Source organism: Chaetomium tenue (genome assembly GCF_020726465.1).
Source record: "Chaetomium tenue strain MPI-SDFR-AT-0079 chromosome Unknown F5144scaffold_6, whole genome shotgun sequence".
Classification (NCBI taxonomy): domain Eukaryota; kingdom Fungi; phylum Ascomycota; class Sordariomycetes; order Sordariales; family Chaetomiaceae; genus Chaetomium; species Chaetomium tenue.
This window is the reverse complement of record NW_027117334.1, coordinates 1,066,821-1,084,986: the sequence shown is the minus strand read 5'-3', so window position 1 is coordinate 1,084,986 and position 18,166 is coordinate 1,066,821. Positions and strand designations below refer to the sequence as shown.

The window sequence follows — 18,166 nt, the reverse complement described above, 5'->3', positions numbered from 1 at the left end:
CTCAAGCCAAGACGAATGCTCATCGCAGTCTTCGGCTTAGTTTGTGGGCAAAGTGTTGGTTGGTCTTGGCGGCTGCATTCGGCTTGGCGGCAGCATCCGTTCGATGCCCTGTGGACCAAGTACGCTGTTGCTCCAGGTTGTGGCGGGCCGGTAACATGGTTTCAAAACCACGTGTGGGAGCAGAAAAAGGATAGGACTTCGTGCATACATCCTCTTTCCGGCGTCTCCGAAACCGATGAGGAACACTCGTCGTATGTAACTCGAAATAGAGACACGCCCAGCAGGTTTCGATATGTGGTCCCCTGGCCATCATGTCATGTTCCCGCCCACGTCAGAGCATCTGTCAACAACGTCACAAGATCTCGTTGAGTAACCCAACGTGGCGGTGAATGGTACAGGAACAGATCTTGGGTAGCAAGTGTGCATGTCGTCCCCGGCCTGACACTTGTTTCGAGCCCATGTCCCTGTCATGCGTGACAAACATGCGTGGCTAACTGAGTGACGATGCGATTCGGAGAAGCCCCCTTTTCCACTACGACGTTGTGAGTGAGGGCTTTCTAGGCGGTCAATTGCATGCACGGCAGAGCGGTGACTCGGGCAGGGGTAGGCCTTGCCGAGGGGAAGAGTGTGTTAGTGGACAGGCGGAACAATGTTATGCTTCCCTCGTGTACAATGTCTCTCGCGATCGCTTCGACTGTCAGTTGCGCCAGGCCAAGAGCGAGGCAGAGGATGACTTGTCAGGTGCGCGCTGCATCCATCCATTGTCCAGCCGTTCCGTTTGTATGGGGTTCAAAACGAGCATGGACGGCTCCTACCCATTGGTAGTCTCCGCCTCGGTTTCGGGCATCGATAGGTAGTTAACGACGGGAGGCCGTCGGACGCGTGGACGAGTCCAGCATCATTGTTGCGGGCTCAACCAATAGAGATTGGCAAGGCCGTTTGACTTTGAGCTTGCGGCGGGATCTGGGGTCTGACCGCATCGATGCCGAGATGCCCCAGGCCGACGGTGCTTAGATCATCCCCAATAGGACAGTGCCTGGCGAGGCTGCAAACGGGCAGGTCCTGAATGATTGGAAGCTTCTCGGGAGAACATTCGAGTCGTGTCGGTTCCCGTGCCGGGGCGCCGGATTGTGTGTTGGCGGCGGGAGGCCGCAGGGGCCAGCTTTGTTGCAATATGCATTGTATTGGTTAGGAAATTAATCGTTGCGGTTTTGGTACCTAGGTAACGATTGAGAAAAATGAAAATGGCAAAAGGGAAAGAATGAAAACAGTTACCAGGGCTGAGGCAGGGTTAATGAGATTGCAAGTCCCGAAGATGGAAGGCGTAACTAACTAGCACAGCCACTTCCCGAGATACCGCAGCGTTGTGCTGTGGCTGTCAGATTGTAGATGTGGCGTAACCTTTTCTCCACAAACCTCATTTGACCCCACAAGGGCAGATCAGGCAGTTGCGATGAGAAGGAACCCCCGAGAAGGCCAACTTGTCAACAAAACGCTTCCATTTGGATTTCTGCCTTCAAATTACAACTGGAGTGTTGAGCGTATTTTAGTGGCGAATACCTAATCATTTTCTCACCCATCGTGCAAAATCGCGATAGGGACAGTCTTGTCAAGCGAGTGCCGGTTACCTTCGACCCCCTTCTCTCACTTTACTAATTCACTCGATCCACGACGTGCTACATCTTGCGCCCAGTCTTCACAATTTGCGTCTCATCAAAAAAATAACAACAAAAAAACGCCAACAACCAGAAAACACCAATTTAATACCCGTGGAGACCTCGAGCTTTCACTATGGCGGACGTTCCCCTCTACGTGGTCTCGGACTACACCTCGTCCGAGAGACGGATCACTCCAGCTTGGTCCATCTCGCAGCTCAAGACCAAGCTTGAAACCATCACCGGCATCCCTCCCTCTTGCCAGCAGATCTCTCTCAAGACGTCAGCCGGCGAAAAGATTGCGGTCGAGGCTCCAGACGAGGAGTCTGTTTATCTACAACAATTTCCCCTCACTCCTTATGCCGAGTTGCTGGTTCGTGCATCTTGACTTTTAGCCCCGAGTACATCACAGGGCTGTCGTAACAGGAGATCAAGTGGATATATGCGAAAAGTGGGAAGCTAATGAGATATAATAGGTCGGCGACACGAGACCCGCCTCTGCAAGACCCAATTTCTCAAGCACGGCTGGTGTCGAGAAGTACGTGTTGCCCGAAGAAGAATACGAAAAGAAGACGGATTCTGTCCTGGCATGGAAGAAAACGGAGAAGCTGGGGCGCTTCGATCCTAACGCTGCGGGCCATGAGCAAGCAAAGATATCCGCCATTGCTCAAGAAATCGAAGTCCGAGGGATCGCTGTCGGGAAGCGATGCCAGATTGGCGACGACGATTCTCGACGAGGAGAAATCAAGTATGTGGGCGACGTGAAGGAAATCCCCGGCCCAGGTGCATGGGTCGGCATCCAGCTGGATGAGCCGGTTGGCAAGAACGATGGGAGCATTGGGGGTTCCCGCTACTGGGGCGAGGAATCCCAACTCAAGCATGGCGTGTTCGTCCGTCCGGATCGGGTTGAGGTTGGTGACTTCCCAGCCCTGGATGACCTCGAAGACATGGAGGAGATTTGAGCAGCCGGCGTCTATAGTTTCCCGCGCAATGCAGGCGCTATAACGCGGGGCGTCACCCAGGTTCCCATGTTGTCGGCTGCCAAAGCGTTTGATGCTCCGCGTCCTCCCTTGAGTCTCGTTCCTGCGTAGTTGACTGCTCTCATATCGACCTGTACATACAAGGTAAGCTTGGGCACAATAGTTCAATAACCAGCCGTCTGGTATCCATCTGAGAAGTAACTCGAAGCTGACTGTTGCAAAGTTCCACCTTGTTGAAAGTGGTAGCCCCCTTTCTTTATTTATGTTTTCCGAGAAGTGACACGAGCTTGGCCGCATTCAGGGGTGGTGGGACACCCGCTTCCTCCACCCACAGTACCAAGTTTCGACAGGCACCAGGCCTCGGAGAACACAAACAAATGATTAACCTTTATTTAGCCGCCGCAGTTACTGGTGCTGTTGCAAGGATGTGGTGCTGTAACACCCCCTGTGTGATGTCCCGTCTCTCGCCAATACCACGCCATGGGGCACGATCCGTTACCCCTGACAGCTCGATGAGTTCAAGCTCGCACTGCATATCCAACCCACATTCAAACCAGCCAAGGCGTTTGATGGCAGGTATAGCAGCTTGAACTCCGTGAACTCTTCTCTCCGTTATTACATGGCTTTTCCCACTCTCTTCTCGGGCTTCCAGGGTGATTCGTCAACAGAAAATGACAGAGCAAGGAACGCCACCTATTGGCTACCAGGCTCCCGAAGCTCCCTGTCAGCAACCTGGCACCCCATGGGCAAAAAAGCCAAACTCCAAGTGTGGGTGCTGACGAAACCTTCGACTTGAGAAACGAAAAGAAAGCCATTCGGAAGCCCAAAATGTACTTTTTTTTTTTTTTTTTTTTTTTTTTTTTTTTATTCCGTTTCTTTTATTGGATTCATTTTTCATCTTTCTATCTTTTCATGATTTTATTCATTTCTTTCTCTTTTCTTTACTTCTTGCTTCCTTTGCGAGTTCGGTTTTTTTGGCCAGAGGGTGCCTGGCGAGCTGCGTTCAGCATCTGAGACGTCGAGGGGCGATCCCTGAGCTCGGCTGCCGGCGTCCCGAGAAAATCTCCGAACCGAAACGGGGTGCTCTGCTGGGTGGGCCGTTGGCACACAAGACAGCTGTCAAGGGCGAACAGCGAGCCGAACCCGGGAAATGCAACGAAGCCCCACTAGCGAAGAGCCTCAGCTGGGTGAACGTTGGGGAAGCTCCCGGTCTTTTCACCTGCTGTGTAAGTACTCCGTACTCCGATCTTGCACAGTTTGTGGCCACTTTTCCGCCCACAGCCACGGAAGAAATTAGGTCATGTTTACCATACCGACCCGATCTAGGCATCATCCGATAATGTAGTCATTCGGACGACGATGCGATGATGATGCAATCAAGAGGATTGCCCGGGTCACTTCGTGAGGCGCTAACGTAAATACCCCGCATGCCTCTTTCACCTATGATGCAACCCGGAGCGCTCGGGCACAGGGCTTATTCGTACTTCTTGCTATCATTCCATGAATGCTTTAAGTACTCACAAGCACTAAAACATATTCCAAACGCTCTGTCCACCGATCCACTGCACCCCGTTCTTGGCCAGCTTTTCCTCCTTCTGCATTCCGCTACTTGCCACCCTGACTAGACCTGTTCCATTCCGACGGTCTCGGCCACGCGCGCCTTTGTTCTGGCCGATCAACCGGATCTATCATCCGAGCTACCCCGTCTCTTAGCATACGCCTTACCCCGGCGATCAGGAATCGAAAGAAACCAAGGACAAGCGCCACCAAGCAAGCCGCAGCATGGAGTCTTGCCCGGCCAGTCGACGCATGATGTGAAGTCTGGTCTACCAAACAACCCTTGGCCCGGCCCTCATTTTTTTGTCTTCTCCACCACCCACTTCACCAGGCATTCCATTGGCATCATCCCCGCCCCGACCTGAAATCGTCAGGGAAACATAACCTCGTCATCCTGCCTCTACTTTCAACCGCAGCGACGTCGACCGTCGCCGGCGATGGGAAAGATGACTTTGCTCGGGTGCTTGTTCCTCGTGTCCCTCCTCTCAGCCCCTTCCGGGGTCCGCGCCGAGGACGCGAGGATAGCACCGGCATCCGAAGTGACCGAATCGGAGCTGAACTCACTCATGCACCTCCAGCTCACCGCTCCAGAGACAGAGGCCCTGCGAATCACTTATAGCATTTACCCGTTGACAGAATCCGCAGGGCTGAACCGGAGCGACAGAAGTGTGAGCCTCGCCTTTTCTTCTTCTCGTCATAATGGGAAATTCTTATCGCTAATACGCCGGCAGTCTATCTGGGTCCGCGGGAGCCTGGTCCCCGCCGAAGTCTTGGGTGATACCGACTTGATGAAGGAGGAAACGATTGTGTTTTTCAACTGTGATGACGAGAACGCGACCGAAATGGTCAACCAAGTCATGGGTGACCAGCCCCTGGCGATTTTGCTCTATAGCGAGGGCGGAGCATCGTGCAGCCTCGAAGGCGATGATTTAATCTACAACTCCATTTACACCATGGGCGACCCGAACGAGGCACGGGACACTATGAACAACACCATCCAGGCCGGCGGAGCTTTGCGCGCGACGATCACGGGCGGCGAGAACATGACCACAACGGAGCCTGAAACGCCGGGAGAGAGAGGGAACAACTCGGCGGTCGCTATGAGCATCCTCTACAGCATCACGGGTCTCATCACGCTACTCTTTTTGGTCATCATCGGGATAGGGGCGATTCGAGCGCACCGTTACCCCGAGCGGTATGGTCCGCTGTCGGGTTTTGGTGGGCGGCCGTCGCAGAGTAGGGCAAAGGGACTCGCTCGGGCCGTGCTAGAGACACTACCGATCGTGAAATTCGGTGACCCTGGCCCGCCAAAGCCCGATCCATCCCTCGAACTCGAGTCTCAGCCGTCAGCAACCGCTCCGGATCCGGCCATGGGAACAAGGTTATCGGCAATTCCGGAGGAGCCGCGGACACCGCAGGCCCGGCGAAGCACCGCGCCGATGTCGGGCGCAATACCCCAGCCCAAGGTAGAGAAGACCGATCCCACAACAACGGGCGACGCGGAGGGAGATGGCAGCAAACCCGCTGAAACTGCGACGGAGGACCGCCTCGGTTGCTCCATCTGCACCGAAGACTTCACCGTCGGCGAGGACGTCCGGGTTCTGCCATGCGACCACAAGTTCCACCCACCCTGCATCGACCCCTGGCTGGTCAACATCTCCGGAACCTGCCCACTATGGTAAGCTCTCCCTCACCTCACCCACCCTCCCTCACCTCACCTCCCTCCCGACCGCTAACAAACATCTCCCCCACTTACAGCCGCCTCGACCTGCACCCACAAAGCCGCCGGGCCCGTAACCCCAATCATAGCAGCTCCTCCCCCCCACCCTCGCCCACCGCAGCAACCGCAAACCGTGACGAGCACGATACCGCCAGCGCCACCACTACTGCTACCACCACTACGGGACAACGCAGGCGTTCCCTGCGCTTCCTCGACCTCCACCGCCTACGCCACGCCTCCATCGAAGAACGCATCGACATTCTGCGGCGGCATCGGTCGCAACAGCAGCAGCAGCAGCGCGGGTCGACAGCCACTACCGCTACCACCGCCGCCCCAGCACCAACGGCCGGAGAGGGTGCAGCATCGGGGACAGAAACGGCGTCAGGGGCGGGGACGGCGCCGGCGACGAGCGAAAGAGCGGGGTCCCAAACGAACTAACCCCGCCAACCATGCCCCCTTCGCCCTCCAACTTTCTTTCATTTTATTTTCATGTTGTTTCTACTTTTCACTATTTGAGATACCCGTTACTTTACTTTACTTTACTTTACTTTACACACACAAAACCCGGCCCGGTTTCCTGGCGCACCGGATGGAAGAGAGAAAGGAAAGAAATGTAATGGATGAATGGTTAATGCTGCTGGTTGGTATTACTTCGGGGGCTTTAGGGGTTGGTGGGGGTCTTCCCTGAGAAGGCTACGGTTCAGAAAGTTTAATGTATCGTCTGGGCTAGACGCTGGCGTTTTAGGAGGTTGGCTAATTTGTCTTTCCTTGCGGTTTGGCTCGGCATTTGGCTTGGTTCGGTTCGGTTCGGTTCGGTCCGGTTTGCGGTGGTTTGAGTGTCGGCACAGCATTTACATGGTGGAACTTTTTGGAGGGGGCGGTTGGAGGTGGTTTGTGACGATTTTGTGTGTTTGTTCATGTTGGAGGTTTAACACCAGAATGTATACGCCGTTTAAGGGATGTAGTCTGGTTATTGTTGGCCATCTGCCCAGGGATCGGCGGCTGGGCTGAGAGGGGAATCCGGGGAGGTTGATATTGAAGGTTTGGGCTGTCGTTGATAGAACAAACAGGAGCAGATCTTTTCAACCACCGCGTGAACCTTGGGAACACATGTATAAAATCTAGAAGTCCGCCTCGCGCAAAGTCATGGATGACCCTGCGGTCCCCGGTGGTGACATGTTTCTGGTGCTGCCGATGGAAGCATTGGAACTTCCGAGGTGGCACAAGCAAATCAACTGTTTACCGTACCCAGTTATTTCCCGTGAGACAGGCCGGGAAAAAGTAAATAAAGTTGTGATACGTCCGTACTCCCATGTTCAGGTAGCAGACCCTTGCTCGATGCCGAGTTTGAATGCTGCCAAAAATGTGAACTCGACAGGGTACTGGGGTGAAACCATTGGTGAAACTGAAAGTGTAGAGTCCGATTCATATTTTAACCGCTGAGCATAAAAGTAAGTGTTAAGTTCTTAGCATGATGGAAAACCCGGAGCTCGGTACCAGCCTTGCAGTCCAGTCCGTTGATGCATTGAGGCCCACCGCGGCATGGCAGATCTCTTGCGCTGTGAACCGGGGCAGTGGGGGTGCACTGGGGTGATGCGATATGCCAAGAGAACCCCGGACTGATCTGCGCTGGGGTGTGACAAGGGGCCCTGTATGGTGTGATGGGCGCTAAGCCAGTTTGGATTGCTCCCGGGTGCTTCCGGCTCTGAGGTGCGTCCTCCTGCTCTCTTGCCGTTTGCAAGGCCATGACACTGCATGTTGACACCGTCATGGTAAGCTCATTCTTTCTCTTTTTGCAAACGCTCTCCATTAGTGGCACAAAAACGATCTTCTGACCACCGGAAGTATGTCCTTTCCCCGGTTCATCACAAAAAGCAACCATGCATCAGTGCATTTGCATCCATTGTCCCGTCAGCCTCGGGCTCCTGATTCGAGGCCAGTCTGCAAGCTCCAGGCTCCCAGCCTCTCACAGGCCGCGGGGTTCCCAATTTTCCCAAGACGAACGCATACGCATGGCACCCTCGATGCGAACGCGGCGATGCTTTACGATGCGTGGCTTGAGCGGGGTTGGCTCGTCGCAGATCTGATCTATCATATCTCTCGCCCAATACAAGCGCTAGTTTCCTTTCTCACTCTCGCAGTGCATAGCGCCATCGAGAAGTAGGGCCTCCCTACTGCTGGCGCATCCCGCTGTCTCGGAAAGCAACGCTGTCGAGAACGCAAGGGAGAGACAGGAATAAGAAACAATCGATGAATATTCCCCTCCAGACCAAGCCACACCGATGCCTCGCAGTACGCTAGCTGGTTATCGGTACCCCAGGCGTGCTCTGGCTGCGGCTGCACTCGTGATATGCGTCTACTGATCTTCTCATCGTTCTGTTCGTCCAGGGCCAAACCGCAAACAAATTCCCGAAACAATAAAGTCATACCCCTCGCAAATCCTCTGACAAGCCCGGGGGAAACAATCCTCCAAGCTAGAGTAATTTGATTTGTGCCAGCGAGTGCTTGGTCAAGGTGCCAAGCAGGGGAGGACAGGCTGACAAACGACAGCGTCCGGTAGCTTGCAGCTGAATGGCGCCGGTCTACCTGCCCGGCGCCCTTCGTTTGGCCCAGAAAATTTCCGTGTCTGGGACTCGGATAGCAAGATTGGGCTTGGCCTGCCGCCTCCCGTCCACGTCGGTTCAGCCCAACTGCAAGTTTGCGCCTTTCCCTGGCCCGTACGATGTTGGGAAATCCCCGGGCCTCGTGTGCCCGGCGTGCGATGTGTGTATTCGGGTTCGGGCACACCGCTCGGTGGCCAGGGCGGCGGGAAATGGGATCCTGGGTTGTAGAAAACAGGCCTTCTAAACATCCATCCTGCGGTTCTTCCACGTTTTTATCTGCAAGATTGTTTTAAAGCCGGTTGTAGATCACTTCCAAGTCCTCCATCCATTGGCCACGCTCCCTCTCTCCTCCTCAACCTCCCGAGGGCTCGACAGCCATGGCCCCGAGTCTTTCCCCTCTCAGCCCACGACATGAACCCACCCGCGGAAGCAGCGAGCCACTCTCGGGTTTGGTGATCAGTGTTGCGCTGTCGATGCTGTCCATCTCGGCTCTCTCTGCCTTTACGAGTGAGGTGGCAACCTGTCCCCGAAACCGTCCACAGGCCCGGGTTCGCTAACCGGGGACGGTGACGGCACTTAGCCCAAAGATATCTCGCAGTCAAAACCTGGAAACAGCTCCCCTTTGTGCAATGGCGTGCGTCATCTTTCGCTCTTGTTATGCTAGAGTGTCCCATACTGATGAAGTCGGGTTCCTCAGTTGTCTTCGCTATCTACACCGACTCCTTCATGTTCGTCTTTGCCACAGCCGTGCTTCAGTTTGGTTTTGGCGCTGGGTACTCAAGTGCAGCTTGCGAGACCGCCATCTTGCTCTGTCTAATATGCTATGTGACGACCAAGGTGGGTTCGTTCCTCTCCTGAGTTGGTCTGTGGGGAAGTTACTGACAGTTCCCGCGCACAGATCGTGAGTACTTCTGCTCAAGGCGCAGAAAGGAAGGTTGTCAAAAGCACGGCTGACACCCCTATAGCTGATATACTTGTTCTTGGTCGAGAAAGCGGTAAGGCATAAAGCCTTTGCCGCTGGAACCACTCAGCTGACACTGGACAGTACATAATACGATCGAGTAACAAGAAGCCGAGACTCAAGTCCAAACTTTACATCTTCAACTCGTTCGGCATGATTGGTAAGGGCTCAGGCGTTGGCTTTTTGCCGTCAAACCTCGCTGACCGCTACCAGGGGCATACTGCTTGGTGGTCGTGCCAAACTTTGTCTTGTAAGCCCGCAGCCGCTGTCTTGATATTGACACAAGTCTCACTAGATGTCAGACGCTTCGCACGAGTAGAGAATGGAGAGTGCATCATTGGCATGCAGAGGCCGGCAATGATACCTCTAATAGTCTTTGACCTTCTCGTCAACGTGGGTTGCCACTCTGAACCCCGTATTCTGCTCGCTAACCGTCCCAGGTCTACCTGACTATCATCTTTCTGAAACCACTCTCAAGTTTGTGATTCTTGGCCGGGGTCTTTGAACAATTTCTAAAGCCTCGCAGGTCTCTACTCTTACAAGAACTTCGATCGGGCTCCTGGCAGTCGAAGACTCAAGACCATGGCCACGAGGACGTTCATCGGCTGCATCTGCACCCTGGCCAGCAGCATCGTGTACGCCAAACGCCCACAGCCCTTGGAGTGCAACTAACGCTCAAGTAGCAACCTGTCTGTCTTAGTAGGCCTGAACGGCGAGCCAGGCTGGGTGTGTCTGATGTGCTGCAACAGCGACAGTGCGTGTCCTGTCTCTTGCAAATTTATTACTAACTAACAACTCCCGCCTGTGCCTTTGTCCAGTTCTCTTCAGTGCCGCCGTAATCCACTGGGTCACTTCCCGTGACAGCACTACCAGCCCGCACCCCTCCGACGACACTGTACCATCCTCTGGAACGCCCAACCTCCACAACGAGAACGCTGGTGGCGGCGGCTGCGGGCCAGGAAGGCAAGGCGACGAGCTAAGCACCATCCCGCACCGCGCACACCGGCACATGCGCCTCCCAGATTCCGACGACGACGACAACAACAGCCCGGCCACTACCAAAGCTAAGCCCACACACCGAACCCACCTCTCCCTCAGCACGGAAGCCGAGGCAATCATAGTCGACGACGCAGCCAAGATGTCCGGCACCCCCTCCTCCTCAGGAGGCGACGACGACATCCACGGCGACGGCGACGGTGATGGCAACACCTCACGCCGCACGACAACTAGCACCACCAGCACCACCACCGACAGCGCCCTTCACGAGCGAGAAGGTGCCGGCAACACACCCTTCAGCATCCTCACCACAGAACCAAGCCGCAGGGTCGACGCCCGCCGCACCTCCCTGCACCGTCCCGTCTCACCATCATCTGCATCAGGACACGGCAGTAACAACAACAACGACAACACCCCCACCACCATCACCCCCCCTCACCACTTGCACCCACACCGCCATCACAACCACAACCCCAACCATCCCCACATCCCGACCCCCGCACCGACAGCAACAACCCCCCGCAACCGCGCCGCGTCCGAGGTGCGCGTCGACATCGACTACGGCACCACCACAACAACCACAACCACTGCCAGCGCCACCGCTGCCGACGCCATGACCCCCCATCCCCCTCCCCATCCCCATTTCCATCCAGACGGTGGGGCGGGAACCGTACAGGGGCTAAGGATGGGGAACGAGGTGGTCATCGGGTGCGGGGCTGGTTCTGGTTCTGGGGTTGGGGCAGGTGTGAACGCGAGGACTAGGACAGGGACGGGAACGGGGACGGGGAGGCAGAGGGGTCGAGGGAAGGGATTCGGGCTGGGGTGGCGGTAGGTGGGAATTTGTAGGTAGGGGATGTGAGAGTTCTGGGGAGGTGGGGAGGGTAGAGGGGATAGAGGGATAGAGGAGTTTAGACGGTTTACGGTTTGGGCTTTGGGACTAATGGGTTAGCGGTAAGCGGGAGGGCTGCGTCAGCTTTGGTTACGGGTAGGTGGGTGATTGGAGGGTATTAGACAGACAGGGTTGGGAGTACGGAAAGGGATGTTGGTTTTGTTATTGAGTTTAGGTGAAGTTGGGGCATATGTGTATGTACAGAAAGGGTTTAGATTAAGGTTGGTATTGGTTTTCTCCACAGGCGAGCGGTGAGCTCTTGCGTGCTGTTGCCATCTCTATTTGGGAATTCCGAGAGTGGGAGGTGTTGACATTTCTTTCAGCCCTGATATTCCTTTAAGGATCGGCAGTGGTGTCGCGCACCGGTGGCCTCGAGGCCAACGGGCCGAGTACCCAGCTCGTCCCATATCCTGAAAGGGGCCTCGCAGGTAAGTTTGCTTATCCTTTGCTTGGGCGCTGGACCGAGGAAGAAACTAGCAAATGTGCTTTCGCCGGCTATGACTTCATGTCTAAGTAATCCGCACTCGAGTGGTGTTGCCACAAGCATCATATCACACACACAAACATACTGACAAAGATAGCCGCGGAGCTATTTTGATATCCGTTTCATAGCTCATGAATCTAGCCCGATCCATCTAGATTATTGTGTGCCATGTCCATCCGTGTGCCGACTCGGTCGGTATTGCCTGCGCCGTTGCCAAATCACATGTACCGTAGCCGTTGACCGTGAGAATTGTACAATAAGAAGTAAAAACAGCAAAACCAAATCACTGTCTCGGTGGACAGTAAAAGAGTGAAAAGAAGAAAAGGTTGTCAAATATGTACAGGTGAAATGAATCGAAGCTATGACCAAAGATGTCCTCCTCTCCATGGAGAGATATAGCCCGGTTAAAAAGGTCCTTCCAGGCATAGCCATGGAAACGGAGTGTAGAATCGAAAGGCTGTCATGAAAACGAAAGGGCTCCCAGGTGCCGTCTTAAGCGCCATAGGCAAAGGTGTTGCCGTAGACGCTGGGTGTGTTGCCCTTGACCATGGTACCGTCCTGGACCATGAAGTACGAGTAACGCTCAACAAAAGAATACGTCGCGTTGGTCTCAATCTGGTCGATGACCGTCTCAAGCTGCGAGTTAATTTCGTCGTCGGAGCCATCAAAGGCAAACTCGGTGATCCAGACAGGCTTGTTGAAGGCAGCGTGGACGTCGCGCAGGTGGCTGAGGAAGGTGTTGGTATCAACGCCATAGATGTGGATGTTGAGGAAGTCCACGGCGCAATTGCCACCACAAGCGGTGAAGAAGCGTTGTAGCCACTGAATACCATTGTTAGGCCCGCCGCCGTTGGTGATGGCGGGGGAGCCGATCCGAGCCTTGCCCGAGAAGGGGTTCATGAGCTCGATGTGCTTTTGGGCGCTAAGCTCCGGCGTCATGTTGGCCTGGGCCTCGAGCTCCGGCTCGTTGAAGCTGAGCAGGCATTTGGATCCGGCATCGATCGCCTTCTGGGCATTTGCGGGCCACACCTGGGGGAAGTCAAGCTTCAGGCCCCACAGCATGGGGCAGAACTCGAGGTCGGTATCCGAGTCATCGTACTGGCCCCAGTTGTATGCCCAAGAGACCTTGGTGCCAGCGTTGAGGAGAGACTTCAGCAATTGGGGGTTGTTGTATACGAGGCCACGTTTGCCGCTGGCGCCGGTGTTTCCGCCATTGCCCTCGCCGCTTCCAGCGTTATTGCCGCTGCCATCGCTTCCACCATTTCCGCCGCCGACCTCAACGATGGGGACAGGAATCTGAACGGGTTGCGCAGTGGAAGAAGGCGCCGGCGGCGGGGGCGGCGGGGTGTTGATGACAACAACCTCGGATGTGGTGCTCGGTGACGGGACAGCCTCAACCACCGGCGGCGGGGTGTTCTGCACGGGAGCAACAACGGTCGATGTGACTTGAACGACGGTGGTGGTAGGAACAACCGGGGACGGCGCCGGATCGGAGGTCGTGGTGCTCTCAGAGCTGGATTGGGGCCTGAACTTGTGGGAATGGGTGTAAAAGGCCTTGGGGCTGGTCTTGGTCTCGTCACTCTCGTAAACAGTGACGGTCACCCAGTCCGTGACAGTCACCCGCTCCGTAAAAAGGGCTTTCTTCTCGAGCGCATGTCGAGCGCCATAGCCACGGGGGCCAGCAATGGCTTGGCCAGAAAAGGTGGCTGCCACCAGAGCGACAAGGGTCTTGGTATACATCTTGGTGATGCTGTGTTGGAGTGGTCAATTGTAGTTGTTTGACTGATGTAGCTGATGTAGTGAATCGATCAGATTCTTAGGGTGTTCCTGAATGAATGTTGACTCGATCGCTGTCGAATCGCGGTCCTTTAGGTGACTCGTCGGGCTGTGGTTGTTGGAAAGAAGCGCAAAGGTGCGAAGGATGGCCAGCACGACAAAGCGTGGAAGGAGTGGAAAGGACCTCGTGAGTATCGAGGTGAGTATCGAGGGATACGCGGCAGTTGCTCCAGGCCACACTAGGTGGGCAGGTAAATGAAGGTGAATTCGGGGGCCGAGTTGGCGTTTCCGGTTGGTCGTGTCGCTGTCTGTCAAAGACGCAGAAAGAATGATGCGAATTTGAAAGTCCAAGTGGGACAAGGAGTGCAGCCGTGACCAGAAGGCGCCAAAGAGTCGGTGGTTGTACGACGGGTTGAAAACTCGCAACCAGTCGAGGCGAATGGAAAGAAAACAAATTGCGGCGAGAAAGGAAGGGAAAGGCCCGGAACGGTGGGTGAGAAAGGAAACCAGAATCAAGAAGGCATCGTGGAGGTGCGGGAAGGAGTGAGGCAGGCACTTATAAAAGAGCGGGAGAAGACCAGGATGGTCGGATCGTGGGAGGAAGGAACCTGGTCAGGACGGGACGGCAAGGCAGGGGGTGAGACTGGCGCGGGTGGTTCTGGACCATGGTGGGACGAAAGTGCGAAAGTGCCTGCAGGATGCAGCGGAGAACCACACTTTTCTGTCAAGAACAAATGAGCTCGGTGCCTGGGCCGCAGTGTCGAACTAGAACACGCACCTCGTCACAAAAATACAAGCTGGGGATACACAAGGCACACTCATAAATTACTCGTCACTTGAAGCTGCTGGCGAGGGTTGACAGGTAATTCGAACTCATTTACCATCTACCGTGCCTCTTCCTCTCTCTGCCGGGAGGGTTGGGGGGTCTGGGGGATTTGTTTCTCTACCACCTAGGTATGTTTGGTGACGCCCAGCAAAAGAATGGATGGAGCCCATCTGCCCCATCAGCAAACAAACTTGCTCACCGTCCCAACTTTCTGGCCGAGTAAGCACCCTCGGCACCCCAACTTAGTTAGGATGCAGTGAGATGGGACGACGTAAGCTGTTGACCAAATCGCCCCACCCGACCCCTCCCATCGATTTGTTCTTCTTCTTGCACAAGTCTGCAGTCAAAAGCATGGCTTGTCAGGGGTCAAGGATTTTTCCTGTGAGCGATTTCGAAAATCGAAACAAAAGCTCCGACGTTGGCGCTGCAGCAGCTGGCGCCTGGCCCCTTCGATGTGGGGCAATCAGACGAACCAGCTTGGTGGGCTCAACATCTGGGCCCCACATTTACCCGCTTGTCAAGCATCCCGCCAATCGCGAGCAGCTCCGATCCCTAATGCAGGTACGGAGTCCGGCCGAGGGGCAAACTCAGGCACGCAAGCTGCAGGAACGCGGCACTTTTTTCCTTCTCTTTGTTCCTTACTTTTTTTACGCACACACAAAATCCACAAATCCGGATTTTGGCAGTTCAGTTTTTCGTGTTTGCCCACATCGGACCCCCTCCCGCAGCCCCGACAAAAATATGGTATCTCCGAAGGGGTGCTGGGCGCTTCCCCGATCAGGCCAATGATCGGCTGCCATGTGCGTCCGCATCGTGAAACAGGGTTTCGGGGGAGCTAACCGTGACTTGCAGACACCCCCTGGTCGCACAGGAAACGTGCAGTGAGAGGGTGAGACAGCGCCCATCCCCGTTTGCACCCGCCAACGGTCCTGGGCAATTTCGGTGGGAACTGCACGAACTGACTGCACTTACTGCCACTTACACACACAAGAGCTGCACATGCACACATGCCCGATGACGATGAGTGATGAGATATTCCGGTATCACAACAGAGATGATATATCTCTGATTTTTAACTCGTTGGCTCTTCCACGCGTACCTGTGCACATTTGGGACTTGGGTGCAATTGATGCCAGCCATTACCAGTCCCGAGGGTACTGTGTAAAGGGTGTCACCCTTACTGTGCAGGGTCAGACTCGACGGGAGGACCCGACTCGGGAGCTACCGGCGAAATGAGACGAAGTCTCGACCGAGCACCGAATTTGCGTCGTCAGCAAATCAAACATGCAAAAGAGAGAGAATTCGAATCTGGGAATTAAATCAGTCACTGGCGCCGTCCGCCAACAGACGATGGGTGGGAACTGGGAAGTGACCGTCACGAGGCATCATTCGATATTTTCTTCAGCAGTGAACTACTACTTAGTAAGTACTTAGTATCGAGGTCACACCGGATGACTGACTGCCAGTGCAGGTACATAAGCCAAAACCCCAAAACTCCTATTTCCAAATCGATCTATCATGCTAGACGACACCGTCCCTACGTAGCCAGGGACCAGCCCCAAGTAGCAGACGAAATCACCGTTTACCGGGCCGCTCTACCGCTCGTCACCCACCCTCCCCCTCCCCCTGCTAAACCCGGACAGCCAGACGGACAAAATCCCAGTTCTTAACCCTTGCTTGTGACTTAGAGCCGGCGGGTGTACCCGTTGTTGCTGGTGCCCGTGGGGTTGTCGGCAGTTGGCGTGTAGCGCACGTCGTTGGCGGTGTAGGTGCGGCTGTAGGCGACGTTGGTCGAGGGGGCGGGCCGCGACGACTGCTGCGTCTCGACGACGACGATGTTGCGGCCGGTCGACGGCGGCCCGGCGCTGCGCAGCGGCAGCGTCGTCGTGCTGGAGGAGGCCGAGGCCACGGAGGGCGCGGCGGAGGCGGCGGAGGCGGGGGCCTGTGCGTGCGGGGGATGGGGGGTTAGTGCGTGTAAAGTTTGGGTAGGTAGGTGGGCTTGGGTTGGACTCACGTTGGCCTGGCCGTAGATGCGGTAGTTCTTCTCGCGCTCGTTGATGGCCACCTCGTCGAACTTCCTCACCGTGTCATCATTCGCGTAGTTCCTTTGGCAGTCCTCGAGCCAGGTCTTGAAGGCGGCGCCTTGGCAGGTACCAGGGAGTCGGGTGTTGAGGACAGTCATTAATATGGTGATCAACTCGGGCACGGTAATATGCCTCTTCCCCAGCTTCTGGCTGGCCGCAGCGTAGTCGTACTCCAAGGAGGCGACATTCAGGGTGACGGCAAGAAGCACGCGGCGGATGGCCGTCTTGGCCGAGGCAACACCGGCTTGACGGCGGAGCTCGGTGGTCTTGAGCCTCTCGTAGGGGTTGAAACTGGTCGACCTGTACCTGGGATTGGCACTGGGGTCGGCCTCTGCAACCGTCATCGCCTTGGCGAACTCGACGGCCTTCCCTGACCGTCCCGCGAGGGCGAGTCTGTTCCACACGGGCACCCAGCCGTTCTCGGTCACGCTCCAATACTCGCCCGTCCCAAGAAAGCGCCAGTTGGCCATCGCATACCTGTTCTCCCTGCGCTCCTGCGGCAGGAGTTGCCTAAAGGCGTTCTCAAAGAAATAGGCGCCCCTGGCGACCTGCATCAGTTGCTCCAGGGTGTACGCGGCCTTCCTGCCCGGACCAACCGAGACGTGCACGTGGGTGGCGCAGAAGTCGTTGGTCCAGAGGTTGAAAGTGTCCGTGACCGACTTGAAGACCTGTTCGATCGCCGTCTGCCAGTCGCTGCCTATGGACACCGGCGGTGAGATGATCTCGATGCCCCCTATGTCTCCTGTTAGCCAAATCCTCCCGGTGGCAAACTACCTACCTAGATACCTAGTGGTACCCGGGTGGCGGGTATCATGATGGGTACTTACACCATTCGCGAGGCTTGGGCGGCAAGGTCAGCTTGTATTCCTTCAAGCTTGCGTCGGCCGTGCATTTCCAGCCATGCCCGTCGCCAAAGGTCTGATCAAGGATCGCCTCGATGGCTTGGCCAACGTATTTGCGCTGCTTGTCCTTCTTGTCCAGGTTGCCTTCGGAATTGGGGAGGTCAAACTGCCACTTCTCGAAAAACTTGGACACTCTCTTTCTGTTCTTTATCCTGTCCTTGATCGTCTTTTTGACAGTATCCCTAAGCTTGACGAAGATTTCGATCTCAATGCCAAACCACGGGTTTGCGGCGACCCCGTAGGGGGACGCGGACGTCGAAGCAGAAGCCATAGAGACCGGGAGGGAGGCGGCAGAAGATATGTCGAAGGGATGACTGACAAGGGACGGGAAGATGTGAACTGCGAACCAATGCGCAAAGAGGTGTGGACGGTAGACAAGTAGGTGCGGTTTATCTGCTGTTGAAAACGGAACAGCCTACAACAACCGGTGTCGAGGCGTAAAGATGGAATGACGAGGGAGGCAATGTATGAATACCCTAGCTATCTACAACTCGCGGCGAGGAAACGCGTCTTTATACGAGGAGCTTGCACCTGGTTGGGCCCCGGTTTCCCGAAGCAGCACAGGCAGACAGCAACCACAGCCATGCAGCGGCACGAGGTCTCCTGTAGTGGCCGCCGCTGTTTCTCAGACGTTGGGGTCATCCATCGTTCTCGACGAGGAGGATCAGACCGTCAACTAGTGTACAGCTTATGGTGGGGTAGTGAGAAAGCCGACCTTCGGATCGTGAGATGG

At 55.5% G+C, this 18,166-nt stretch overlaps 6 protein-coding genes across 6 annotated transcripts; 4 read left to right on the top strand and 2 right to left on the bottom strand.

Moving 5' to 3' along the window:
* Positions 1 to 1,434: 1,434 nt before the first annotated feature.
* Positions 1,435 to 3,060, top strand: F5144DRAFT_581657 (CAP Gly-rich domain-containing protein). The gene is made up of 3 exons (XM_066789445.1): positions 1,435 to 2,028; positions 2,132 to 2,779; positions 2,859 to 3,060. Exons 1-2 carry the CDS (start codon positions 1,792 to 1,794, stop codon positions 2,615 to 2,617), a joined length of 723 nt encoding a protein of 240 aa, XP_066639586.1. The 5' UTR covers positions 1,435 to 1,791; the 3' UTR covers positions 2,618 to 2,779; positions 2,859 to 3,060.
* Positions 3,061 to 4,299: 1,239 nt separating this feature from the next.
* F5144DRAFT_342454 (uncharacterized protein) lies at positions 4,300 to 6,443 on the top strand. Its single transcript, XM_066784240.1, has 3 exons — positions 4,300 to 4,860; positions 4,924 to 5,870; positions 5,951 to 6,443. Exons 1-3 carry the CDS (start codon positions 4,630 to 4,632, stop codon positions 6,348 to 6,350), a joined length of 1,578 nt encoding a protein of 525 aa, XP_066639585.1. The 5' UTR covers positions 4,300 to 4,629; the 3' UTR covers positions 6,351 to 6,443.
* On the top strand, positions 6,444 to 7,044 carry F5144DRAFT_342451 (uncharacterized protein). Its single transcript, XM_066784239.1, has one exon. The coding sequence runs from the start codon at positions 6,537 to 6,539 to the stop codon at positions 6,921 to 6,923; it is 387 nt and encodes a 128-aa protein (XP_066639584.1). The 5' UTR covers positions 6,444 to 6,536; the 3' UTR covers positions 6,924 to 7,044.
* Positions 7,045 to 8,731: 1,687 nt separating this feature from the next.
* F5144DRAFT_632284 (uncharacterized protein) lies at positions 8,732 to 11,342 on the top strand. Its single transcript, XM_066792491.1, has 11 exons — positions 8,732 to 9,022; positions 9,096 to 9,149; positions 9,213 to 9,355; positions 9,481 to 9,510; positions 9,561 to 9,636; positions 9,690 to 9,726; positions 9,779 to 9,869; positions 9,917 to 9,953; positions 10,003 to 10,111; positions 10,160 to 10,230; positions 10,295 to 11,342. Exons 1-11 carry the CDS (start codon positions 8,893 to 8,895, stop codon positions 11,302 to 11,304), a joined length of 1,788 nt encoding a protein of 595 aa, XP_066639583.1. The 5' UTR covers positions 8,732 to 8,892; the 3' UTR covers positions 11,305 to 11,342.
* A 995-nt stretch (positions 11,343 to 12,337) lies between these two features.
* Positions 12,338 to 13,585, bottom strand: F5144DRAFT_496328 (glycosyl hydrolase catalytic core-domain-containing protein; the record flags this gene model as incomplete). The annotated part of the gene is made up of 1 exon (XM_066786145.1): positions 12,338 to 13,585. One exon carries the CDS (start codon positions 13,583 to 13,585, stop codon positions 12,338 to 12,340), a length of 1,248 nt encoding a protein of 415 aa, XP_066639582.1.
* A 2,205-nt stretch (positions 13,586 to 15,790) lies between these two features.
* Positions 15,791 to 17,795, bottom strand: F5144DRAFT_656595 (putative amidoligase enzyme-domain-containing protein). Its single transcript, XM_066793165.1, has 3 exons — positions 17,359 to 17,795; positions 16,462 to 17,264; positions 15,791 to 16,222 (listed from the first exon to the last, which is right to left on the bottom strand). The coding sequence occupies exons 1-3, from the start codon at positions 17,702 to 17,704 to the stop codon at positions 16,043 to 16,045; spliced, it is 1,329 nt and encodes a 442-aa protein (XP_066639581.1). The 5' UTR covers positions 17,705 to 17,795; the 3' UTR covers positions 15,791 to 16,042.
* Positions 17,796 to 18,166: the final 371 nt, after the last annotated feature.